Raw genomic sequence first — 27,594 nt, 5'->3', positions numbered from 1 at the left:
ATTGCTGTGCTATCTGGAGCAAGTAGTAGCACCAGGAGCATTTATATCTGCTCTCCCCCCAAAACACAGAGGTCTCCAGAACAGTGAACACATCCAACATGAGTATTTTGACCACTAGCCTTGGAGAACTGTTTAAGGCAACCGCCTTATGAGAGCTTTGGAGAGCCATCCCTCAGTGAAAGAATACCACTTAGTTAAAGTTATTCTCCTTTGGAGTAGCTTAATACTGTACACCTCTCTCATTTCCTGTACCCCCTGCTTTTATTCTGCCTCCATTATGACGACATATATGGGAATGGCCATAGCAAACCCCATGGCAAAGGCTCTCTCCAAGTCACACAGTATCCTGACTTGGACATATATCGCTTTCCTTCATTGTCACTGGGTCAAAATCCTGGAACTCCCTACCTAACAGCACTGTGGGAGTATGCTCACCACACCTACTGCAGTGGTTCAAAAATAACAGAAAGAAAGACTTGGATTTATATAGCGCCTTTCACGACCACAAGATGTCTCAAAGTACTTTACAGCCAATTAAGTACTTTTGGAGTGTAGTCACTGTTGTAATGTGGGAACAGTGACTGAGAATAGCGGAGAACAGATTTTTCTAATCATAACAGTCAGGGCTGATATTTCAAACACATTGGTGCACAGTCAAAGCCTGTGAACTCAACCACTCCCTGATTTGACAAGTCAAGCAGGTTACTTACCTCTCTTTCTACAGCCCTTAGTTAAGTCAGGTGCAATTCTGGCACAAAAGATGGAACTTCTGGCAGATCAGGTTTTGCCCTCAGCTCCCTGCTATTCAGAAACAGGGGATGGACGTATCTTTCGTTAACCCCCCACTTTCACTGCAATTTATCGTACATCTTAAAATGTTCTTTGCTCTGGCGTATCTAACATACACCGCAAATAATATCCAGCAATTCTGCTGGAGAGTGCAATGATGCCATCCTCTGTCCCCCTCCCACCTTCCCCATGCCGTAACCATTGATATCCATGCTCACACATAAAGAATAACCACTAGGATGAGGTACCAGAGGGCAGGAGTAGAATAGCAGCATAAATCAGCATCTTCAGGAGGGGGAGACGTGGAGAGAAAACTTAGAGGAAAATAAATTCATTTATTGGAGTCTAGACTGAATTTTAAAGTAATAATGCTTCAATGTGAAAGACAACAAAAATATTAAAATCTTACTTGTAGGTATTTTACATTTTGCAGCATCAGTACTTACTAATGTGATTTTATGCACTTTTTTCATATCCTCCACTAAACTCTCCAATTTGTCTTTCTCTTCCGGTACTTCTTTCAGGTAGTTTACATGCCCCTGTATTCCTGTCAGTTCCCTTCTGAGATTCTCGTTCTCCTCTTCCAGCTCCTCTACTTGCTCTTGCAGGCTGCTCTCCGATAACTTTAGCTCGTGGATCCGCGAGCGGAAGTCTTCCAGCTTATGTGTGAGGAAGTCCTCATTGTCTTCAGCTTGCTGAAATCTGTCTCTGAGCTGCTCCTTATCCTGGTTGTTTGCCTCGTCTTTTTCTAAAAGGTCCTTTAAGTCACGCTGAAGCACGAGAATATGGTCTTTGATTTGGTCGTCTTTATCTGACAGGCAACCTTCCACCTTGGTGAGTTCGGTATCGTGCTCTGAAAGATCTTTGCTTCTTTTGGCATGTGCTTTTTCTAGCTTTGCAAACTTTGCTGTAACTTCTCGAAGTTCAGCTCTCAGGACAACACTGGCAGCATTTAGATCGATTTTCTCTCTTTCCAGCTTGAAAACCTGATTCTGCAGGGACTGTTCACGTTCCCTCAGCTTCCCCATTTGCTGCTGCTGCTTTTGCTTGTAATGTTCAAAGTACTCGGACTGCTTGTTCATCTCATCCTCCTTCATCCTCAGCTGGTTCTGCAAACGCCACAGTTTCCCCTTCAGCAGTTCTTCGGACTTCACCTTTTCTGTAAGCTTCAAAGAAAGAAGTGCGTTGAAACGTACATCGATCACAGAACTCTGCAGTAATCACCTACGATAAACTAACAGTGAGCATATCACAATCATTAACACATAGGCGTGATTATCATTGCAAATCGACAAGGCTGGTCACCTGCAGTTGGACTGACAGAAGCCAAACATGAAATTAAACCTGCTCTCAAAGATTATATATTGTATTTCAAATATTCAGAAATTGCCCTGGGATGATCTGATGCACTAATCTTAAAAGAAAATTCTGATAACTAAGTTACTTTAGCTTCTCTCGTGAAGGATATGCCAGTCCATGAGGTTACAGATTGTGGTGAAATATAATTCTATTGCTGCTGCTGGCCGACAGCGCTGCATGGATGCCCAGTTTTGTGCTGCTAGATCTGTACTTAATATATCCCACTTTATGCCACACATCATGATGGAGGGTGTCCTTAGTGTGAAGACAGGACTTGGCCTCCACAAGAACTGTGCGGTGGTTATTCCTACCAATACTGTCACGGACAGATGCATCTGTCCTCTGGTATCACTGAATCAGTTTGATTGCTCTCTCTTTAGCACTGAAACGTGATGGATGAAAAGTTTCCAACGATATCTTTATTTTTAACCAGATCTTTGATATTCCAAACAGCAAACCAATAAAAATAAAACTTCGTTACACGTAGAACATGATGGGATTTGTCTATGCCTTTTACATTTCTCTAACTTTTTAATTTGATATCTGGGGTCAAAGGCAAAACCTAATTACAATAGAATAACACTCTGCAGTGGATTTTTATGAGCACCAAAATCTAACATTGAGCCTGAAATCGCGCTCCGCACAGGCACGTACGAAGTGCACATATGCCCGCGGGGTACCCGCAAGTTCCGGGTTTAGGTACGTGAAATGCATGCGCCTAAACCCGGCACTTGAGATCTGTCAAAAAAAAAATTCCTGACAGATCATCGCATGCGAAAGAAAAGGGCCTCTACAGCTGGAGAGGTGGGCTAGTTGCCCAACCCCTGCCCAGCGAGTGTCCTTTAAATTCATATGCTGGTAAAAAGCAGGTGTAAGGCCGGTTTTCACCAGCATAAGAGTTTTAAAAAATAGAAAAATAAAATGTTATTACTCATTTATATGTTAAAAACCCTGTCTATTAAGGTACGTTTATTTTTAACCCTCTTAAAACGTATTTTAAAAAAGACTAAAAAATCTATTTTTGTATAATAAAATTGCATTTTAATTAATTTTAAATATGTAATGTATTTTAAAAATGTATTTTTAGTGTGTGTGTTTTTGGGGGTATTTCCATTCATACTTATCGTAGCTCAGTACGTATGGAATCACCATAAGTATGAATGGGGATCCCCCTACTCTGATAGGCTGGACAGGCCCACGTGATCCCAGAGATCCATACGAAACCCGTACGATCCTGGGATACGTGGGCCTCTACGCTGGTCTTCGCGTGGAGCCTCAGGACCACAAGTCGCTGAACCTCCGGAAACAACAGGTACTTTCATAGAAATTATTGCGGCCGGAGGCATCCGCCCACGGGAAGCCTCCGACTGCAATTTCTGGGCCTTTATTTTAAATTATTTAGCCCTGACCCAATTTCATCGTACTTTCCATCTGTGTCATATCATGTTTTAGGGACAAACCAGAGAAAACAAGCAATAAGGTAATGGCGTAAAACAGACGGCATAAAATGTACGAGAAGCACAAATTAGGCCTGACTGCTAGCTCCACATTCGTTCAACTGTCACCAAGAACAATCACATAACATGAGTACAGAGGCAGAAGCTTAACACTGATACTCAGAGATAAGAGAAAACTGCATTACTGCTGGTATCATGGATTTTCTATTAGCTAACCATAAAGGAAGATATATGCCCTTCCCAATTATTGATGGTGGCAAAATTACATCCAGTGATCTGTGCTATAGTATATGGTAGTGCAATTGCAAATGGGGGAGATCAGATTTCCAATGTTCCTTCTTTACAGCAAAACCACATATGCCTTCTTTCTACATACATTTTCAATTCTGCTGTAAACAACGGGTATCTTACACGATGGACAGTTTGTGAATAACAGTGGCAAAAATCAAAGCTGTGTTATTCCCTAGTTATTGTGCTTTTATGCTGACTGTGAATATGACACAAATCATTAGAGAAACCTAAAATTCATAGATCAGTCACATCATGATCTACACGTCAGGATACGAATGATTAAGAAGTTTTGTGTTTATTTCATTTTCCAAGTCAGAAACCTCTTATGACAGAAATTGGAACAAAGATTCCTATTTGGTGTGTCAAAGATTTTCTGAGCAGCAGGGATGTCGTATCAGAAGCAACTCAGCTCTTTCAATACCACTTTAATGTGTGTTAATCCTTACAGTGCTAGTCACACAGTCAACAGGGAATCAACAAGAGCAGGCATTGACGACGAGATCCAACATCGCCTCCAGTGCACTAGTGCAGTCTTCGGCTGCCTGAGGAAAAGAGTGTTTGAAGACCAGGTCCTCAAAACTGCCACCAAGCTCATGGTCTACAGGGATGTAGTAATACCCACCCTCCTGTATGGCTCAGAAACATGGACCATGTACAGCAGACGCCTCAAGTCGCTGGAGAAATACCACCAACGATGTCTCCGCAAGATCCTACAAATCCCCTGGGAGGACAGACACATCAACGTTAGTGTCCTCGTCCAGGCCAACATCCCCAGCATTGAAGCACTGACCACACTTGATCAGCTACGCTGGGCAGGCCACATCGTTTGCATGCCACACTCGAGACTTCCAAAGCAAGCACTCTACTCGGAACTCCTTCACGGCAAACGAGCCAAAGGATGGCAGCGGAAACGTTACAAGGACACCCTCAAAGCCTCCCTGATAAAGTGCAACATCCCCACTGACACCTGGGTGTCCCTGGCCAAAGTGGAGGAAGTGCATCCGGGAGGGCGCTGAGCACCTTGAGTCTCGCCGTCGAGAGCATGCAGAAATCAAGCACAGGCAGCGGAAAGAGCATGTGGCAAACCAGTTCTACCCATCCCTTTCCTCGACGACTGTTTGTCCCACCTGTGACAGAGACTGTGGTTCTTGTATTGGACTGTACAGCCACCTATGAACTCACATTAAGAGTGGAAGTAAGTCTTCCTCGATTCCGAGGGACTGCCTATGATGATGATGATGATGATGATAATGATGAGTCACATAAAACTCAGCTTCTGCTTATTTAGATAAGGTCATTAAAAACACTGAAGTTTAAACGGAGCACATGTCTGAATAAAGCATGACCTCATTTTTCCATTTTGACTAGCGAGATACAAAACTTCCTGTCATCTTGACTGTAGCAGATTTTCGATTGTGATTTCACAGACAAGTATAAAGGAATGGGTATCTCTGCTGGCTCAATATGTAAAGGAACAGTATAGTGAGATAGTGAACTATACAGAGCAGGTATAACACCTGTCTCTGCTGAGTTTGCCACAATAAATTGCCATCAGTACCCTCGAGCTACGGACGACAGAATAAATCAGTCAAGTTACCCGCTCCTGATTGCAGTCAAGTGTGCAGTCATGAACTTCAGGCAAGGACAAAGTCCTGCTCGGTTATCAGGTCTCTGACAACTAGCTTATTCTCAGAGTCATCAACCAATGGAAAAAGTTGCTGGCTTGTGCAGTGAGTACGGATTCATGGCAAACATTCAAAAGGGAGCTGGATGAGTGGCCAATATAGTTATACATGGAGAATGTATTGAGGGATGTGTCATAGAAACATAGAAACATAGAAAATAGGTGCAGGAGTAGGCCATTCGGCCCTTCTAGCCTGCACCGCCATTCAATGAGTTCATGGCTGAACATTCAACTTCAGTACCCCATTCCTGCTTTCTCGCCATACCCCTTGATCCCCCTAGTAGTAAGGACCTCATCTAACTCCTTTTTGAATATATTTAGTGAATTGGCCTCAACAACTTTCTGTGGTAGAGAATTCCACAGGTTCACCACTCTCTGGGTGAAGAAGTTCCTCCGCATCTCGGTCCTAAATGGCTTACCCCTTATCCTTAGACTGTGACCTCTGGTTCTGGACTTCCCCAACATTGGGAATATTCTTCCTGCATCTAACCTGTCTAACCCTGTCAGAATTTTAAATGTTTCTATGAGGTCCCCTCTCATTCTTCTGAACTCCAGTGAATACAAGCCCAGTTGATCCAGTCTTTCTTGATAGGTCAGTCCCGCCATCCCGGGAATCAGTCTGGTGAACCTTCGCTGCACTCCCTCAATAGCAAGAATGTCCTTCCTCAGGTTAGGAGACCAAAACTGTACACAATACTCCAGGTGTGGCCTCACCAATGCCCTGTACAACTGTAGCAACACCTCCCTGCCCCTGTACTCAAATCCCCTTGCTATGAAGGCCAACATGCCATTTGCTTTCTTAACCGCCTGCTGCACCTGCATGCCAACCTTCAATGACTGATGTACCACGACACCCAGGTCTCTTTGCACCTCCCCTTTTCCTAATCTGTCACCATTCAGATAATAGTCTGTCTCTCTGTTTTTACCACCAAAGTGGATAACCTCACATTTATCCACATTATACTTCATCTGCCATGCATTTGCCCACTCACCTAACCTATCCAAGTCGCTCTGCAGCCTCACAGCATCCTCCTCGCAGCTCACACTACCACCCAACTTAGTGTCATCCGCAAATTTGGAGATACTACATTTAATCCCCTCATCTAAATCATTAATGTACAGTGTAAACAGCTGGGGCCCCAGCACAGAACCTTGCGGTACCCCACTAGTCACTGCCTGCCATTCTGAAAAGTACCCATTTACTCCTACTCTTTGCTTCCTGTCTGACAACCAGTTCTCAATCCATGTCAGCACACTACCCCCAATCCCATGTGCTCTAATTTTGCACATCAATCTCTTGTGTGGGACCTTGTCGAACGCCTTCTGAAAGTCCAAATATACCACATCAACTGGTTCTCCCTTGTCCACTCTACTGGAAACATCCTCAAAAAATTCCAGAAGATTTGTCAAGCATGATTTCCCTTTCACAAATCCATGCTGACTTGGACCGATCATGTCACCTCTTTCCAAATGCACTGCTATTACATCCTTAATAATTGATTCCATCATTTTACCCACTACTGAGGTCAGGCTGACCGGTCTATAATTCCCTGCTTTCTCTCTCCCTCTTTTTTTAAAAAGTGGGGTTACATTGGCTACCCTCCACTCCATAGGAACTGATCCAGAGTCAATGGAATGTTGGAAAATGACTGTCAATGCATCCACTATTTCCAAGGCCACCTCCTTAAGTACTCTGGGATGCAGTCCATCAGGCTCTGGGGATTTATCGGCCTTCAATCCCATCAATTTCCCCAACACAATTTCCCGGCTAATAAGGATTTCCCTCAGTTCCTCCTCCTTACTAGACCCCCCCAACCCCTTTTATAACCGGAAGGTTGTTTGTGTCCTCCTTCGTGAATACCGAACCCAGTCACCATGGTGTTGCGGGGGGGTGGGTGTTGCGGGGGGGATGTGTTGCTGGGGGGGGATGTGTTGCGGGGGGGTGGGTGTTAGGAGGGGTGGTTGTTGGGGGGGGGGGGTGGGTGTTGGGGGGGGTGGGTGTTGGGGGGGGGTTGCGTTGGGGGGGCAGTTGAGGGGGGGGGCGTTGAGGGCAGTTTGGGCAATGGGGTCGGCGGAGGTAGTGGGTGGTGTGGATGGGTGGTGTGGATGGGTGGTTGGTGTGGTGGGAGGGTGGTTGGTGTGGTGGGAGGTTGGTGTGGTGGGAGGTTGGTGTGGTGGGAGGTTGGTGTGGTGGGAGGTTGGTGTGGTGGGAGGTTGGTGTGGTGGGAGGTTGGTGTGGTGGGAGGTTGGTGTGGTGGGAGGTTGGTGTGGTGGGAGGTTGGTGTGGTGGGAGGTTGGTGTGGTGGGAGGTTGGTGTGGTGGGAGGTTGGTGTGGTGGGAGGTTGGTGTGGTGGGAGGTTGGTGTGGTGGGAGGTTGGTGTGGTGGGAGGTTGGTGTGGTGGGAGGTTGGTGTGGTGGGAGGTTGGTGTGGTGGGCAGGTGGCGATGGGCGGTCGGTGGGGAGCAAGTGCTGCATGGGGGTCATGGTGTGCAGAAGCTGCACCATGACCGTATGGGACCAGCTCAACGGACAAGCTGCTCTTTTTCCTGTGCTTCACCTTTGTATGGCCAGAACCCTCACTGCCTGCACCCCGACACTAACAAAGCATCACTTGAGTGAAGGATTGGGCAACTGCTGCAACTCAGAAACTTCAGAGGAGCAAGAATAATGAACCCATCGGATTTAAAACTAATCTTACCGTGATTCTGAGACCCCTCTCTGAAATCTGCAGACTTCGAAGTTTTCCTGTGAGCTGTGGATCGTTGACCATTGATTGCTGCGATTTGGAATTTAGCTCACTGGTTTTATCCAGAAGTTTTTGTTCTGACAGCTCCAAATCTTGAATTCTAAACAATTCAATAAAAGGAACCAATAGCATTGAGTAAAAATAAAATAAAAACATTCGATGCAGCATTTTTGCTGTATTTTGCGATCGTTGAGTTGAGGTATATCACTGCTGGCACCTGCTGTCAGCATCAACCCCCACTCCCATGTCAAGTAGAAATCAGCCACTTCTCTGCCCCAGCAAATGCATCCTAATCCCAACCTCAGGAAAGTTACTTTTCTCTAATCTACCAATGTGACATTTGCATTTCAATGTCAGCTATCCTGACAGCGTTGCTGAGTAAAGATTGCCAATTAAATGTCAAAATAAATTCCCATTAGCAGAAGGGTCGAGAATTAGAGGACGCAGATTTAAGGTGACATAAGAAAAAACTTTGTTTTAGACAGCGAGTGGTTAGGATCTGGAATGTACTGCCAGACTCAATCACTGCTGTCAAAAGGGAGTTGAATAACTACCTGAAATTAAAAAAATAGCAGGGACATGGGGAAAAGCTGGGGGAGTGGGACTAACTGAGGTGCTCTTGCAGAGAGCCGGCACGGGCTCGATGGGCCGAAGAGCCTTCTTCCGTGCTGTAACCATTCTATGATTCTATGAACTGTGGACCTCTGGAATGAATTGCCAGCTTGTGTGGTGGGTGCTGACTCTCTACATGACTTCAAAAGGGAGCTGGACCAGTTCTTGACCTGGGCAGAGATTGCATCATACAGAAGGTGAGAGGCTTTACAGATAATACATGATTCATGTGATCTCCTTGACTGGTTTTGATCACCTGTGGGGGTCGGAGCATCATTTTCCAAAGTATTTTTCCCTTATTGGCTGGGTATTCCCTGGGTATTTCTGTGTTTTTGGCTCTCCCAGGAGATTATATTGCTGCCGGGGGTTGGAGGGAATGGGTTGTGAGTGACTTGTTGTAATGCTCTAGCCATCATGAGTGTGGGGCAAGCTTGATGAAGCAGTTGGTCTTTTCCGGCCCATCAATTTTGTATGTTCATGCACAGCTTTGTGCTTTGGCCGACTAGGAACTGGATTCAAACTGCCTAAAACTCATTTCACTTAAGACTCTTAAGGCTAAACTTTCCTTCCATTTTCGGCGGGTTCTCGACGATTTTCTCGGCGGTACAGCTGTTTTTCTGCCGATGAAAGTTTCCCCTTTTGTTTTTCAATATTATCGCATAAATCTGAAAACGCCCGCCGGGACCAACTGCCGACGTGCACTGCCGAGAAAATCGCCAGGGTGTAAGTTTGGTCTCAATGGAAGCCCGTCCAGATCGCTGAGGGAACAGCCCGGTGAAAGCTGCTTAAACAGGGCGGTAGGTGAGTACTCTGCAAAGTTAAAGGTTCGTTATTTATTTATTTTTTTAAATGTAAATGTCGATTAGGTGTAAAAGTGTCTTGGGAATGTTTGTTTAACTTTTTATATTTTTTTTGTGAAATTTGTTTTTAAATTGACCCCCCTCCTAGGCCCAACCACAGCCTTGGACTGAATTTAAAAAAAACGCCTGTTTTACTTAATTTCCCCTTAACTGCCGAGAAAACCACCGAGAATAATGGTGCAAGACCCATTTTCTTGCCGGGCGATTAGTTTTAATTAGTTTTAACTTGAAAGTGGAAATTTGCGCCAGCGTTACTTCCCAAACATTAGTGGTTTTTCTGGGTGGACAATTGGGCGTTGAGGGGCTCTCGGGAAAGTCTAGCCCATGGGAATGTGCCTCTTTCTAAATGAAAAGTGGGAGAATCCTTTGTTGTCCTCTATAATTATTAGCTAAGAAATCGCGGAAACGCACATTTTATTTATTAAAATAGAAGGTACAGTCCTAAGATTTCAAACCCTTTCAACCAACACTGAGATTTCATAATTGCAGTCTAGATCATGTCGAGATGTGCTAGATGGGCCAAAATGCCTTCCTCGTCCTTATTCATTCTGTTGATCTTTATATAGAGCCAGCTTAAGTTTGCCATCAGTCAGATCAAGATGGGAATAGAGTGGCTAAGTCACCCATTCTATTTTAACTGCCTCCTGTCCAGTTTCCACCATTCTGGGGGAATAAAACTCGAAGCCCAAGCGTACTTCAGACACAAAGCAGAGGAACAATAGGTCATCGACCTGAAACGTTAACTCAGTTTCTCTCTCCAGACTGCTGCCTGACCTGATGAGTGTTCCCAGCATTTTCTGTTTGTATTACAAAGCAGAGGAACAGCAGCTCCAAAATCACAATCACTAAAAATGCTTAAAGTAGACAGTTACGGTTCAATTGTCAGACATTGGCAGAAGACACTTCTCCTTAAATGAAGAGCATGTTAAATCTGACCTTTCTATTTAAAAATTCTTCCTGGAGTAAGTGTCTCAGTGATCATTGTAAAACAGATGATAATAGAAACCCATATTGAACATGGTGGTATTATTATAGTTTGTGCTATTTGTGTGGAATTGTAGACGGTTGAAAATATTTTTTTGTTATTCAAATAGCTCATGTACATAATCTATTCAGATGCAACAACTGTGACTCTATTCCATTCAATCTGTAGAATTGTTTCAATTAATGCTCCATCAATAATCAATTCTAATAATTTCCCTTGATGCCAATCTAAATTTCTATCACTGCGACTTAATGACATTATAAATTATAAATGCATTTTAAATTCAACATCAGGAAGGGATTGATGCAGTGGTTGTGTCCTTGTTACCACAAAGGACACTTATCATTAACGAAAATTTGTGACTTACATGTAACTTTCTAAAAGGTAACTGAGCTAAAATTGCAATCTGTTCCTGATAAATGATTTTAATGTGTGGCTGTTGAGGCTGTCGTTGTCTATAATTTCTAACTTTAATCGCTGTTAATGACATTTTAAATTCTCTGCAGATATTTGCATGTCATTTTTAAGTTCATTGAAACAGGAATGAAGAAGAAAATATTAACAAGTGTAGCCACTGACTCCTTCGACCAATCACATGCCACAGCCTCAAAGATTCAGATCCCAGAAACCACTACGATCTGTCTATTGAACCAGTGATTACACTCTAATAGTACTCCATTGGCTGTAAAGCACTTTGAGAAGTCCAGTGGTCGTGAAAGGCGCTATATAAATCCAAGTCTTTCTTTTCTTTAATCAAATCTGAAACTCAGAAACTAATCAGATACAGAACCATACCACCAGAAACCAATCAGAACCAACTCTGCAGTGACATATCTGATTGGCTGTTTAAATAACCAATCACATTCAAACAAAAAAATGTCCTCGGCATAAAGGGATAACAGTTCGTTACATACCCCTACATCATATAAATAAATTACAAAAAAAAATCTATATAAGTCACAAAAAATCATGAGCTTTCCCATAATCTTTTCCATCGCACTATCACAATATTCAAAATTCAACTTCTCAACCCTCCTTCCCCCCACCAATAAACTCAAAAGCTTCGACCTGGGTACACTTGTCCCTGCTACCCATCACCACCACATATCTGCCCTCCAGGACCAGCCTAATTCAAAGCCTCTGATCTGAGCTTTGATGAGATGAATCCATCTGCTGATGACTCCATCCCACCACACAAATGATTTTGCACTCCCCTGCCTGCTCCCTCCCTTAGATTCTGCTCCTTACTGTCCCTGCCCATCCCCACTACCTTCCTTTTGTGGTTTCCACTGTCCCATAGCTCACTCCTTGGAAGTGAATAAGAGAAAGAAGAATAGAGAACAAGAAGGAGAAAGTAGAAGAAGCACAAATACAGAAAGAAAACCAGTGATTAACCAAGAAAGGAACAGAGAACAGTAACACACATCGAGAAGGATAGGGAATCATAGAAGGGTTCCTCCAGTCTTCCAGAGGTCCTCCAGACTGCTTGATGTGACTACATACTGGATACCTGTAAGATGGTCATTGAGCTGCAGCTTCTCCGATCCCCAAAAGTTTACCATCCAGAGAAAGCGTAGATCCACAAGAGGATCAACAGAACTTAGTTCAACCTTAATTTTCCATGCTACTTATATGGAACATCACATTCCATACCTCAAATTATCTGTGAGTAATACCAAAGAGTCCCACCAATATGTTACACATTTATCATGGAACCCATTTAAGTTCCTACCCGTTTCTAATATTTGACTTTTTAAAAGTTTATCCCCATGTTTTTTTAACCTTGGGTCTATGGGTGTCCTGTCTCCGCTGCCAAGAGATTAGATAGGTAACCTGCTGCCAAACTTTACCCAATTCTCAATGCTTCAGCCAGCCAGAGGTAACACTCAGACAGAACACGATGATCCAATATTGCCTGCCACTGCAGCCTCTACTCACTCTCTTCTCTGTCTAACATGGTAATAACTGAGCAAAACAAAGATTGAACTTTAACCTTACCACTTCATGGCAATTGCATATTGGTGCCCATTGTGCATTATTATCTCAAATATTTATAGAAACTTCCCTAATAGTCAAACTCAAGGGATGACTATCTCACTGTTCTCTATTCCAGTTTATCAGTTAGTTCATTTTTTTTGCCTCTGCTCTACCAAATACTTGTGACAAACAGGAACTCACTGTACAACCTGGGACTTTGTGTCTCACAATTTAGTGAAGGCCACTCTGCACACTGGAACCTTTCATTCTACACAAAATTCTAGCACGGGATCAACAATTAAGATTATAATCTTGCATTCTTCAACATTTAAATGCTTGCCAAAAATATTTAGCGTGAATGAATAAAAGAGCTGAAAATCCATAACAAATAAGTAAGCTGAAGTGTTCTTTTAGGGGAAGAGGGTATTGTTAAGACTCAGGGAGTAATTAGAAAGCTGCCCCAACCCTTGTGGTTGCTGACATAATTATTCCTGTGGAATATGAAGATATTAGGAACATAGCAACAGGAGGGGACTGATCTGTAACCTAACTCCATATACCCGCCTTTGACCCATGTCCCTTAATACCTTTGGTTAATAAAAAACTATCAATCTCAGATTTAAAATCAACAATTAATCCAGCATCAATTGCCATTTGCAGAAGAGACTTCCAAACGTCTACCACCTTTTTGTATGTAGAAGTGTTTCCTAATTTCACTTCTGAAATTCCTGGCTCTAACTTTTAGACCATGTTCCCGAGTTTTAGAATCCTCAACCAGCGGAAATAGTTTCTCTCTATCTACCCTCTCTGTTCCCCTTAATATCTTGAAAACTTCGATCAGATCATCCCTGAACCTTCTAAATTCTAGGGAATACAACCTAATTTGTGTAATCTCTCCTCGTAACTTAACCCTTTAAGTCCGAATATCAGTCTGGTAAATCTAATGCCCGGAAATTTTCTCTAGAGCTTCTCCCACTCCGATATGTGTAAACAGGGTTTGTGCCGAACTTCCACTAAAGCTAGGGCAGCGGAATATGGGAATCTGTGAGGAAACTCCCAGCCTATTGAGGTTTCGTTGATACTGGTCTAGATTTTCCGATCAGCTATTTTAATGCCAACAGTGGCCTGATGTTAAAATACCGCCAATTGGGAACAGTTAAATACATCATAGTAAGTGACATTTTCATTTAAGCACATTGATTTGTAGTTCATGTCCTTATTTTGAACATTGGCCCGGAATTTCCTCAGAGCTCCAGTTGCTCTGCTGCCATTACTTCACCGGAAGTTTGGTGAAGCCCCAATTACATGGAGTTTCTGCCGCACTTCCAGTCACGTTATGGTGGCTGAGTGAGAGCAGCTCTGACAAAATTATGGACTTGTACATCAAGTGCTAGTTGGTGGTTCCCTCTTTTGAAATACACAGGAACAAAATGGTGCCGAGTTTGCTTTTTAATATAAATCATTCACAGTTAAGAACTGCTGTAAATCCTATCTGAAAGTGCTAATTGTTCTCAGATCTCTGGTGCAATTCACTTGAATAATATTCACAGCACAAGACTCAGATAGTTCTAGGAAGCAGAATGATGGTGGGAGAGGAGAACCGAGTGTAAATAGAAGTTAAAGGGATGGGGAGAAAACTAGCTGATATCAAACAGGTGGACAAGTCCCCTGGACCTAATGGCCTGCATTCTAAGGTCTTGAAAGAAGTGGCTGCAGAGATAGTGGATACATGGATTGTAATCTAGCAAAATTCTGGAGAGGTCCCAGCAGATTGGAAAACCGCAAACGTGATGCCCCTATTTAAAAAAGGAGAGAGATCGAAAGCAGGAAACTATAGACCAGTTAGCCTAACATCTGTCATTGGGAAAATGCTGGAGTCCATCATTAAGGAAGTAACAGCGGGACATTTAGAAAATCATAGTACAGTCAAGCAGAGTCAACATGTTTTTATGAAAGGGAAATCATATTTGACAAATTTGCTGGAGTACTTTAAGGATGTAACGAGCAGGGTGGATAAGGGGGAACCAGTAGATGTCCTGTATTTGGATTTCCAGAAGTCATTAGATAAGGTGCCACATAAAAGGTTACAGCTCACGGGGCTGGGGGGTAATAAATTAGCATGGATAGAGAATTGACTAACCAACAGAATAACAGAATCAGAATAAATGGGTCATTTTCAGGTTGGCAAACTGTAACTAGTGGGGTGCCACAGGGATCAATGCTGGGGCCTCAACTATTTACAATCTATATTAATGACTTGCATGAAGGGATGGAGTGTAATGTAGCCAAATTTGTTGATGATACCATGGGGTCAAGTTTCGGCCTGAGTTGCTCCTATTTTTTTGGAGCAACTAGTTTAGAATGGAGTATGTTAGAAATTGCAATTCTCGGCATTTAGTTTGCTCCAGTTCTAGTGAGTTAGAACAGTTTCATTTTAGAATAGATTTTTTTTTTCAAAAGGGGGCGTGTCCGGCAACTTATGCTTGTTTTGCAAGTTTAGGCAGCAAAAACTTACTCGAAACTAAATTAGAATGGAGTAAGTGTAGATTTTTGTACGCTCAGAAAAACCTCGCCTACACTTAGAAAATCAGGCGTAAGGAAGAGAGCTGGGGTGGCGGGGGGTGGGGGGGTTTACAAACATTAAACACTTCACTTTTACAAATAAAGAACTATCATCAATAATAAATGATAAATAAATCAATAAATCAATCTAAATAAATTAAAACATTTTTAAACATTTTAAAATCACTCAATAAATAAAAAATTATTTCTACTCACCTACTGCAGCACCAGGGAGAAGAGGGGGGTGGGGAAGAGAAGATGATGGGGGCGGGGGGGGGGGGGGGAGAGAAGATGATGGGGGCGGGGGGGGGGGGGGTGGGGAAGAGAAGATGATGGGGGCGGGGGGGGGGGGGGGGGAGAGAAGATGATTGGCAGGGAAGGGGGGGGGGGAAGAGAAGAAGATTGGCAGGGAAGGGGGGGGGGAGAGAAGAGAAAAAGATTGGGGGGGGGGGGGAGAGAAGAGAGGAAGATGGGGGGGGAGAGCGAGAAGACAACGAAGAAGAAGCCCCGCACGCAGCCGATGCCGGTACCTGTCGACGCTGCCGACTCTTCGGGCGGGGCTCGCCCCAGCGAGATGTGGGCGGGCGAGCCCCGCTGACGACAACGACGACGCCAGCTGCCAGGAGTTCGGGGCGGCCCCCGCCGCTGAGGTAAGATGCGCAGGCCACTCGGTCGGGGATAGGGGCGACGTCCCTTCGGCCTGGGATAGGGTTGTCACCCCGGAGACAGGGCGCCGGCAGCTACTGCGCATGCTCGCAGCTGCCGGCACTGTTTTCGGCGCAGGGCTGTAGCTCCGCCCCCAGCAGCTCCTGCTGCGCCGCGCAGACCTGCAAATGGACCTACAGCTATCTGAGAATCGCGAGGTAAGTATTCGGCGTAAATTTTGTTCTATAAATTAGGCGGGCCTCTCCGATGTGCGCCGTTCTAGCGGGCAGCCGAAACTTGACCTCAAAGATAGGTGGAAAAGCACGTTGTGAGGAGGACACAAAGAATCTGCAAAGGGATGTAGATAGGCTAAGTGAGTGCGCAAAAAGTTTGGCAGATGGAGTATAATGTGGAAAAATGTGAGGTTATCCACTTTGGTAGGAAAAATAAAAAAGCTAATTATTTAAATGGGGAGAGATTACAAAATGCTGCGGTACAGAAGGATCTGGGGGTCCTGTACATGAAGCACAAAAAGTTAGCATACAAGTAATTAGGAAGACTAATGGAATGTTGGTCTTTATTGCAAGGGGGATGGAGTATAAAAGCAGGGAAGTCCTGCTACACCTGTACAGGGCGATGGTGAGACCACACCCAGAGTAATGCATAGAGTTTTGGTCTCCTTATTTAAGTAGGGATATACTTGCATTGGAGGCTGTTCAGAGAAGGTTTACGAGGTTGATTCCTGAGATGAAGGGGTTGTCATATGAAGAAAGATTGAGCAGGTTGGGCCTATACCTATTGGAGTTTAGAAGACTGAGAGGTGATCTTATTGAAACGTATCAGATTCTGAGGGGGCTTGACAAGGTGGATGCAGAGAGGATTTTTCCTCTCGTGCGGGAATCTAGAACTAGGGGGGCATAGTTTCAGAATAAGGGGTCGCCCATTTAAAATGGAAATGAGGAGGAATTTCTTCTCTCAGAGAGTGATGAATCTTTGGAATTCTCTACCCCAGAGAGCTGTGGAGGCTGGGCCATTGAATATATTTAAGGTGGAGATAGACAAATTTTTGAATGATAAGGGAATCAAGGGTTATGAGGAGCGGGCAGGAAAGTGGAGTTGAAGGCAAGATCAGATCAGCCATGATCTTATTGAATGGCAGAGCAGGCTCGAGGAGTCAAATGTTCTACTCCTGCTCCTATTTCTTATGTTCTTATGTTCTTATGTTCTTATGTAGGAACTGACCTCCCTCAAATTTACTGCTTCATTACTAGATTGATGAAAATGATACCAGGGATGAGGAACTACAGTTATGCAGAGAGACTAGAGAAACTTGGGTTGTTCTCCTTAAATCAGAGGGGGGCAAGAGCAGTTTTGACAGAGGTGTTCAAAGTCATGAATGGTTTTGATAGATTAAATAAGGAGAAACTGTTTCCAGTGGTAGAAGGGTTGGTAACCAGAGGTCACAGATTTAAGTTGATCGGCAAAAGAACCAGAAGCAACATGAGGACATTTTTATTTTGCGCAGTGAGTTGTGATGGTGTAGAATGCATTGCCGACACAAACACAATTGTCCAAATGGCCTCCTTCTCTGCTGCCTCATTCTATAAGTTTATGATTACACTCCGTCTGTTCCCATTAACTGGCATAACAGAGACAAAGACTGATTCACCATATTCAATCTCGGAGACAAAGACGGTAATCTTAATTAAACCTGTTATAGAATCCGTCAATTGTCCTTTCCATTGACTTAAATAGAAATGAAAATCGGGAGATTTCTATTCCAGGCAAGCAATCCAGTCCACCAATTTACTGCCCAAATGATGGTGAAAGTTATCCCCCCAAATATCTCTACCGTGGATTATTAAGGGCCATTTATGTAGGACAGGTTTAATTCAATACCCTCTCGATGATGACAGAATTTTGAGGAATTCTTTATAAATAAAGGATTTTTTTAAATAAAGAGAATGATTTTAAAAGGTTCATCAGAATAAGACATGGTGCATAAGGAAGGCATTTCCCTGGAGAGATTTCCCTACAGCGGCCTAGAAATTCGATTGCGTCACATCTGTTTATCAGGCGCTAAACAGCTGCATAACCCTCCAATTTTGCGGGCAGGAAGCGTACACTCATTTCAAATCAAAAGTGCACCACCCACCGTATTGGCTTCTCCATAGGCGTCCAGAGCACATGCCAGAAATATTTAAATCAATGAATAAATTATGCAAATAAGGGTCCTACTCTTCTTGTAGGACCCTTTTCAATTTTGGTATGCCACAGCTCCAAACACCCCACCTGCTAAACTTGACTCCAAGGCAGTTTTTGAGAACCTGCAGGTCTTGCAGCCACTTCTCTCTTTACAATCTTTCCCCGTTTTCTGCAGCCAGAGTGCACCACCCCTTTAAGAGGTACTGGCTGCCTTTAAGTGGCATCAGAGACACCCAATATCCATGCCACCAAACAGACATGTAGCCAATGAATAGCATGGATAGTGCTGGTTGCACACCTGACTTGGATAGGTTAGGTGAGTGGGCAAATGCATGGCAGATGAAGTATAATGTGGATAAATGTGAGGTTGTCCACTTTGGTGGTAAAAACAGAGAGACAGACTATTATCTGAATGGTGACAGATTAGGAAAAGGGGAGGTGCAACGAGACCTGGGTGTCATGGTACATCAGTCGTTGAAGGTTGGCATGCAGGTACAGCAGGCGGTTAAGAAAGCAAATGGCATGTTGGCCTTCATAGCGAGGGGATTTGAGTACAGGGGTAGGGAGGTGTTACTGCAGTTGTACAGGGCCTTGGTGAGGCCACACCTGGAGTATTGTGTACAGTTTTGGTCTCCTAACTTGAGGAAGGACATTCTTGCTATTGAGGGAGTGCAGCGAAGGTTCACCAGACTGATTCCCGGGATGGCGGGACTAACATATCAAGAAAGACTGGAACAACTGGGCTTGTATTCACTGGAGTTCAGAAGAATAAGAGGGGATCTCATAGAAACGTTTAAAATTCTGATGGGTTTAGACAGGTTAGATGCAGGAAGAATGTTCCCAATGTTGGGGATGTCCAGAACCAGGGGCCACAGTCTAAGGATAAGGGGTAAGCCATTTAGGACCGAGATGAGGAGAAACTTCTTCACCCAGAGAGTGGTGAACCTGTGGAATTCTCTACCACAGGAAGTTGTTGAGGCCAATTCACTAAATATATTCAAAAAGGAGTTAGATGTAGTCCTTACTACTCGGGGGATCAAGGGGTATGGCGAGAAAGCAGGAATGGGGTACTGAAGTTCTAATGTTGTCCTCGTCCTCTCATTTTAAACCTGTTTATTCTGCAAAAAATATATCATAATTTTTTTTTAAAATAGCAGATGATGCTAGGTTCGATCAGACAATGTTGCAGCCTGGATTTGCTTCACTGCTCTTTCATTTGCATCCTCACTTACCAGAATCAAGAATCATACAGCAAGAGGCCATTGTGCCTGTGCTGACTTGTTGAAAGAGCTATCTAATTAGTCCTACTCCCCTGCTATTTCCCCATAGCCCTGCAAATCTAGCTATTGTTAATCATGATATTTTAAAGCTCTTTAAGAAACCCCAAATTAATATTATGAACATAAAACAGCATTTATGACAGCAGTTTGTGCAACACATCATGCGTCATGTGAATTCCTCTTGTGTATAACTGTCGCAAAGTGCATACAAATTCTAGGAAGTCAGTAATTTTGGTTCCACTGCTGCTCATTATAAGAGCACTGCATTTATAAATATAGGCATAAAAATGATAGATGTAATCTTTAATAATTTGTCTGGTATTACCAACCAATTAACATTCCTCAAGCTCACCAAGGCAAAGAATAGCAGCTGAAACTTAAGAGACTTATTTGACAATAAGGTACTTTTTGCCTTACCTATGCCTTCCCTTTTCCTCCCCACAGCCCCGTAATCTGCACCAGTTTGCAGTCATCAGTTACACAGGAGAAACAGAATTATTGCCACAGCCTCCTACATTTCGTTACCTTCTTTTTAAAGCAGCCTCTGTCTTTATGAAGTTGCCGATGGTTTGTTTGAGTATCTTCTCGGACTGTGTGAATTCCTCCAACCTCTGGTTAAGGACATCAATTTCACGCTTATTAGTCGCCCATTCAGCCTGGCTTGTCCCTTCATTCTTTGCCTCCTCCAGGTCCTGCAATTGCCAGGAGGTACCAATGGTTACATTAACATTCAGCACATCTGCGCCTTCTTTTCTGGGTGAGATAATTTGATAACTAATCTCTTTGACTTTATCGTCTGGGGACTCCATTTGTAGGAAAAGCAACGCTGCCTTTCATGTCACTGGGATCATTTGAACCCGAGAAATATGTTGCAGCTGAGAACTCCTCAGTCTTCAAACAGCGCAGATAATTTCATTTTGAGACAGTCTCAGTTGGTTTAACTGTGGTGGCCTGCTGCTCAAAAGGCATCTCCACAAAGTGGTGAAGATGCATTTACTTATTCATGATGGAAAGAAGCAAACTGTTGGTTCCATTGGACAAACTGACATGTAATATTGATGGAGCATTCTGATATTACAGCTTCAGAGAACTCCAACAATGGCATTGTATCAGGAGGCCCTCACATTACATTGGCAGAAATGCTTCCAATATGTCTCTATTCTACAAGGAAACATTTAGTGCACAATCTTTAAAATCAAATCTTACAAAAATGGTTTATTAAAAATGTTTCTCTGAACTATGTTTTTTTGGGAAGTAGATCATTTCAATTATTTTAAAATTCAGTTGAACCCATTCTGATCTTCTGTGTAATATGATATAGGATTACACAGGATATACGGCAGAGAAATAGGCCATTCAGCCCAACCAGTCCATGCCGGTGCTTATGCTCCACTCAAGCCTCCTCCCATCTTTCCTCATCTAAATCTATCAACATAACCCTCTATTCCCTTCTCCCTCATATGCTTGGCTAGCCTGCCCTTAAATGCATCTATACTACTCACTTCAACCACTCCCTGTGATAGTGAGTTCAACATTTTCACCACTCTTTGTGTAAATAAGTTTCTTCTGAGTTCCCTATTGGATGTCTTGATGACTATCTTACATTGGTGGCCTCTAGTTATGCTCTTCCCGTGACCCGAATCCAAGTACTAGAGAGAGTACTTATTGACATAATAATGAAACTTTAATGGTGATCTATTTGCACTGTCTGTACAAGCATGACGTGGCATTCTTTTTCTCTGGGGATAAGAGATAATACCTAAAGCTCCCTTTGGTTTTCGGGAAGAATGTGCTTAACCTGTCATCTTCCATTACCAGATAACGTGAACGTTGAAATGTATTTGTGAAAAAGACAAACGTCAGTGGGGGTGATTTTCATGTCGATACTGCCCCATTTATGCTAAAAAACAGCGCAGTACTGGGATGAGTGGTGGAAGCGCCGATTTACCATTAAGTTGCCATCCATCCTCATTTTTGGGTGGGCCGCCACACTGCTGGCCAGAGCTTCCATTGGAAACACACAGTGTTGCTCATACATACAAACACATCAGGGTCAAATGACACAGTTGGCCATTTTCATTTCTGCCCACCGGACTATGGCCACTTCTTGCTCCCATCCACCAAACATGGGTGGTACAAGTCGAGAGGCAGTCATTTCCAGCTATAATTAAAGGGTTTCTCAGCAGCTCTTAGGTAGAGCTGTAGAAGGTTTTTAGAGACATTTTGCTCAAATTAGTTTGTCACCCAAGATGACTTAAAAATGCTTGTCATTGCTGCCAGGCTTTCCGAACTCTTAGCGTCTAGCATCGCACTCATTTCTTCATTGCGGACGTTCTGGGAATGCCACTCTGGAAAGAGGAAAAGGAGCCTTTGCAGGAAGGAGCAAACAGACCTGTAACTGGAAGGAGACCAAATAGAAGGAAGACGTGCTCAGAGAGGAATCATCACCTTCCCAACAGAATTTGTATGCCCAGACCTCTGGGGAGCAATACACAAGAAGGTTTCGCTTCTCTAGGGAAACCGTCCTAGAGTTGTGTCACCTCCTGCAACAAGACCTGGAGCCAAGTGCTCGAGCCAGCACAGCATTGCCTGTTGCAATCAAGGTCACTACAGCCCTGAACTAATTCACAACAGACTCCTTCCAGCCTGCCACAGGTTACATCAGCAACATATCAACCTTGTATTAAGCAGATGACTGTGTTCTAAAGAAAACGGTTTCTTCACTTTCTCCATGGACACCTGGAAGCAGCAAGATAGGTCTCTGAGGTTTGCACAGATTGCAGGCATCCCAAGTCCAGGCCTCATTGGCTGCTCGCACGTGACCCTTCAGGTTCCTTCACATGATCCCCGACTGTCTTCACAAATCACAAGGGCTTCCACTCCATTAATGCCAACCTGCGGGTCAGTTATCACCAGCGGTGCATCATGCAGGTCAGTGCCTGCTTTTCTGGGAGCTACCATGATGATTTTATCTTGTGGAAATCCTCCATCCCTCCACTCTTTTACCTCTCCTCAACAAGTGAGAGGCTGGCTGCAAGAGGACAAAGGCTGTCTCCTGTACACTTGGCTCGTGACTCCTCTTAGGAAGCCATGCTCTGCGTCCAAACTGTGCTACAACCAAATCTATGGTTAAACCAGAGACTTGACTGAGCAGACCGTTGGGAGTCCTCAAACAACAATTCGGCTGCCAGGGCAGGTCTGGCTGCATCCTGCAATACAACCCACAAAGAGTGTCTTGTATGATCGTGGTTTACTGTACGCTGCATCACTTTGCTCTGCATGGAACCACCATTAAATGAGGACGTTCAGCATGCTGAGGGAGAAATGATCTCCTTTTTAAAAGCTGGGCCCTAAAGCCAGCAACTCTGCCCCCTCCAGCAGAGCTGGGTCCAGAGCTAGCCCTCTGGGGAGCTCTTCCCTGGGCTGTCCTTGCCATCGTTACCTGCTCCGGCTCACTTATGCTCGGTGAAGACCCCTCTAAATCACTACCTAACACACGTATGGTGTTGACTTGTGTGCAGGTGCTTGGAAGAGTGTGTGATGGTACATCTTCAGGAGGATGCTCACCCTCAATCTGCCTGACTGGAGCACCCAAGGCGTCTGACTTAGCTGGGGAAAAAAAGGAGACAACACAATTGCTTTGAAATGAAGCTCTTTGAATATTTGTGTAATAATGCCTGGCATATTTAGTGAAAATCTTTTGTCTACCATTTTAATGGAGGTGTTTAAAATAAATTGATTAAGACCGGCATTAAAATAGTTTAAAAAAAAGGAATTTAACATGTAATCATAAAGCTTAATTTAAAGCAAATGTTTTATAGTATTAGAGTCCCTCGTCTGGATTTTCTGATATGAAAGCAGTGCTTTAAGGCAACTAGTAGCTCATTTACTGGTAATAAGTTATCGTCAGCAATAAAATAATGCTGATCAGCAAATTCAGTCTCCAGTTGGATTTAAAGCAGCAAATCTCACCACCAGTTTTATTCTTTAAAGACTCAGTTAAAATGGGGGTTAGAAATTTGAGACTGTCATGGATATCTTCTTGGATTCAGTGGTGTCGGTTACTCTCTTATGTGGCCTTAGCAACTGCTTATTTTGACTCCCACTGCCCTCTCTTTACGTGTGCGACAGTGCGATCCAGGAGTGTAACAGTGACATTTCCTTGCGATCTGGACCAGATTTCCACGTCTAACTCAATTTGAAAGCATAATCACGCTGTACCCAGTCCTACCACCCAAGAAAGCAGTTCGCTCCCTTCTGTGGCTCAACTGACCCTTAGCCCTGGATTTGCTTCTGAATTACAGGCTGCTGTGCGGCCATATTGGGTAAGGACAAATAAGAGGCGTGTTTTACCCATGCCTGAAGCAAGCATTAGGTCTTTTGTATCTGCAAATAAGAGGCCGAACGTTTGCTTGAATTTCCCGCTGCAGGATTGGTTTATCCTGAGGCAGCCAACCCCTGCCTTCGCTAAAAAAAAACACACTTTAACATAACTCATGTCCAAGTCCTTTCCATGAAAAAAATGGCCAAAGAATCCCAAACCATGTCAATGAGCTATAATTAACTGAAATATCCTTGAAAATTAGCACCAGGCAGTAATGCTTGAGTATTTTTGAATATTTTCGCTTAAGTCATCAGTATTGCTGATAAGATCATTGGGAAGACTTGCCTTAAGGAGTTACTGAACCCAACAGTACAGAAACACCTCAAAACTTATCAGTGGATACTCATCTAACCAGCACGATTCAATAATTTTGCCTTTCAAGTACATTATTTTCAATTAAGAACGTAAGAAATAGGAGCAGGAGTAACATATGGCCCCTCGACCCTGCTCCCCCATTCAAGATCATAGCTGATCTTTGAGCTCAGCTCCTCTTTCCCACCCGATCTTCATATCGCTTGATTCCCTTAGAATCCAAAAATCTATCGATCTCAGCCTTGAATAAACTCAATGACTGAGCATCCACAGCCTTCGGGATAGAGAATTCCAATTAGGGCCTGTGTACTGTTGGACTCCACAACTCAAGAAAGAAAGAACTTACATTTATATGGCACCTATCATGACCTCAGGACATCCCAAAGTGCTTTACAAAACGCTTTGGAAGAGCAATTGCTGTTATGTAATGCAGGAAACGCGGCAGCCAATTTTGCGCAGAGCAACATCCCACAAACAATAATGATCTGTTTTAGTGATGTTGGTTGAGGAGCAAATATTGGCCAGAAGACCAGGGAGAGTTCCTCTGCACTGCTTCAAACCTGTGCCATGGGATCTCTTACATCCAGCTGAGAAGGTAGAGGGGGCCTCGGTAGAACACTTCATAAAAAAGACAGAACTCTGACAATGCAGCACTCCCTCAGTACTACACTGGAGTGCCAGCCTAGATTTTGTGCTTTGGAGTAGGGTTTGAACCTTCTGACTCAGGCGAGAATGCTACCACTGAGCCACGGTTGACGCCTATTATATATCTCAAATGATTCCTTCTATTGACATGTGCGACAGTGGGATCCAGGAGTGTAACAATGACATTTCCTTGCCATCTGGACCAGATTTCCACGTCTAACTCAATTTGAAAGCATAGACTCACTGTACCCAGTCTTACCGACCAAGAAAGCAGTTTCCATTCGGGACGTTAATTTTTGAAATCTTGTAAAATTCGCGCCTGGCGATAATAATTCTGAGCTTTCAATAAATTGGCTGTTAGCAATCCAGGAAAGAACTGGATCGCTAAATCAAATGCTAATGACCTCAGTAGGGTACTACCAGCAGAGTGATAATGAATTTCAGGCACAATGCAATTAGGAATGATCCTTCACACTGGCTCCTTCCAGCTCTTAAAGAGGAGGTTGCAGCATTGTGCAGAATCTCATTATCAGCATTGCTGGCTGTGAAGATGACCTAGAACCAACTCAATCCCCTGATTGTAATGGCTGATCCCGCCTCCAGGGAGAGAGCACGTCATTTCACCGACCAGGCATTGGAGGCATTGGTCACGGGAGTGGAGCGAAGGAGGGCAGTGCTGTACCCAGCCACTGGAAGGAGGCCAAAGCCCGAGGTCTTCAGGGCAATTTGGGGAGATGTGACCCAGGAGGCCTCGGCCAGTAGTGTGGTCATCTGGAGCCTGACACAGTGTCGGAAGAAATTCAACGACCTCACTCGGGTAATCAAGGCGAGTACATACTCCAACAGGTCTTGCATACCAGCATCTGAACCTCAGTCTGTGCACACTACACAAACCACCACACCCCGACCACGCACCTCCACCTATTCAAACTCTCATCCACATCTCACGCCTTGCCTACAAATACAGCTATTCAACTATGGCACGCACATAATCCAAACACATAGCTGCACTCTGACTCACACTCATTTCTCTTGCAGGCCAAGATGACCCACAATAGGAGGGAGCAGCAGAGATCAGGCGGGAGTGATGCCGCCAGCAGTTTACAGACCTTGAGGAGCGAGTGCTGAAACTCATTGGGCAGCAGGTGGTGGGCGCTGTAGCTGTCGGTGACGTCAACCCCGTTGGGGGCAACAATGGTATCTTCATCCCCTCTCCTTCTCTCATCCCACTTCCCTGTCACACCAGAAGGCTTTATCACTTTCCAGCTCCTGATTATGTCGGCATTCCTTGCTCCATTCCTGCCCCCCTGCCCTTACCCCACTGCCCTTACCTTAACATGGAGTCCTGTGCTTTTATGCTTTCAGATAATCAGCAACCAGATGACAAACTTGTCCCTGAGCCCCCCCCATTGAGAGTGAGGATGGAGAAGGAGGAGCAAGGCACTGTGTCACTGTATCGCTCACCACCTCAGATACTGGCACTATGCGTTCGTTAGAGTCAAGCTCAGTAGTGGGGTCTGCACTGGGTGATCACCGGGGACGAGTGGGCTGCAGAAAGGCCGGGGGGGGGGGGGAAAAGGGTAGCTCGGGAGCCAGCTTCCCGGAGGACGAGTTCGTGCGTGAGTTCTGCTGCACAGGACTCAGATGAGGACCTCAATGGGAGGGCATTCAAAAGAAATGATGGCCATGCACTCGGAGATGATGGGTGCAATGGCAAGGGTGCCCGAGAGCCTCTCAGCAATGGTATGGATCGTGGAGGAGTCCGCCTCCAGCATTGTTCAGAGCTCTGCACACACCATGGGGCCCATCATTGCCAGTCTGCAGATGATGGTGAATTCCCAGGGAGACTGTGTGGATCCAGACCTCATGACACATGTCATGGGCAATGTGGCAGCTTTCATTGCAGCACTGGCGGAAGCAATGCAGCGTCTTGGCGCTGTGATGCAGACAATGGTTGCTGGCGTCAAAGCTCCGACTGCTCACATGCAGTCTCAGCTCGATGCCACGCGTGCTCTGACTCTTGCTATGGTCGCTGGGTCCACCACAGGCCACCGGGGATCTCACGGGGTCGCAGCAGGTTGGTGGGAATGCTGAGGTGCTGCCCTGGGGGAGTGGCAGTGGGTCAGTGGAGCAGGAACCTGCTGTCCTCTCTCAGGATGACAGCGCTCCTGAACCCAACACTGCCACTCCGCCATTGCACTTGTCGCTGCCCGTCATCCAGCCAGCCCAGACTGCCGCCGCCCAGCCTGAGATGGCGCAGTCTACAGCCAGGCCTTCCAGGCCTAGAGCTGGTCAAGGGCGGCCTGCATGGTCATTTGTAGTCTCTGGTCTGAGTTGCAGGAGATGGCAGAGCACTGCGATCACATCCTTGGTGAAGTAGAACCTTCTAAGACACTAACACAAAAGCAAAATACTGCCGATGCTGGAATCTGAAATAAAAACAGAAAATGCTGGAAATCTCAGCGGGTCAGGCAGCATCTGTGGAGAGAGAAACAGTTAATATTTCAGGTTGATGACCCTTAGTCAGAACTGGTGAAAGTTTCGCCTCATCTTTTGTTTAGGCACTTTACAGCCTTCTGGCCTCAATATCGAGTTCAACAATTTCAGACCATAACCTCTGCCCGTATTTTGCTCCCTTTCCTCCCTTTGTTTTTTTAACCCGCCACACCCCGCTCTTAGGTTAAAAAAAAAATCTCTTCCCATGGCAGCTGGTAATTATTCCGCCATTCACACCTTATCTAGACTAATCTTTTTCTAACTTCTGCCATTACCATCTCAAGTCAGCCCATCATCCCTTTTGT

At 44.4% G+C, this 27,594-nt stretch overlaps 1 protein-coding gene across 1 annotated transcript in view; it reads right to left on the bottom strand.

Moving 5' to 3' along the window:
* LOC139231614 (uncharacterized protein C4orf50-like) overlaps window positions 1-20,261 on the bottom strand; it is a 110,288-nt gene extending 90,027 nt beyond the window's left edge. Inside the window, exons 1-3 of the mRNA XM_070862521.1 lie at window positions 19,978-20,261; window positions 8,279-8,426; window positions 1,236-1,955 (exon numbers count right to left, since the gene is read on the bottom strand). Of these exons, the coding sequence (XP_070718622.1) occupies window positions 1,236-1,955; window positions 8,279-8,426; window positions 19,978-20,261 (1,152 nt within the window). The remainder of the gene's footprint in view (window positions 1-1,235; window positions 1,956-8,278; window positions 8,427-19,977) is intronic.
* Window positions 20,262-27,594: the final 7,333 nt, after the last annotated feature.

This window comes from Pristiophorus japonicus, chromosome 2 (genome assembly GCF_044704955.1).
Source record: "Pristiophorus japonicus isolate sPriJap1 chromosome 2, sPriJap1.hap1, whole genome shotgun sequence".
Taxonomy (NCBI): Eukaryota; Metazoa; Chordata; class Chondrichthyes; family Pristiophoridae; genus Pristiophorus; species Pristiophorus japonicus.
Note: the sequence above shows the minus strand (reverse complement) of the source record. Positions and strands in the feature narration are given on the sequence as shown.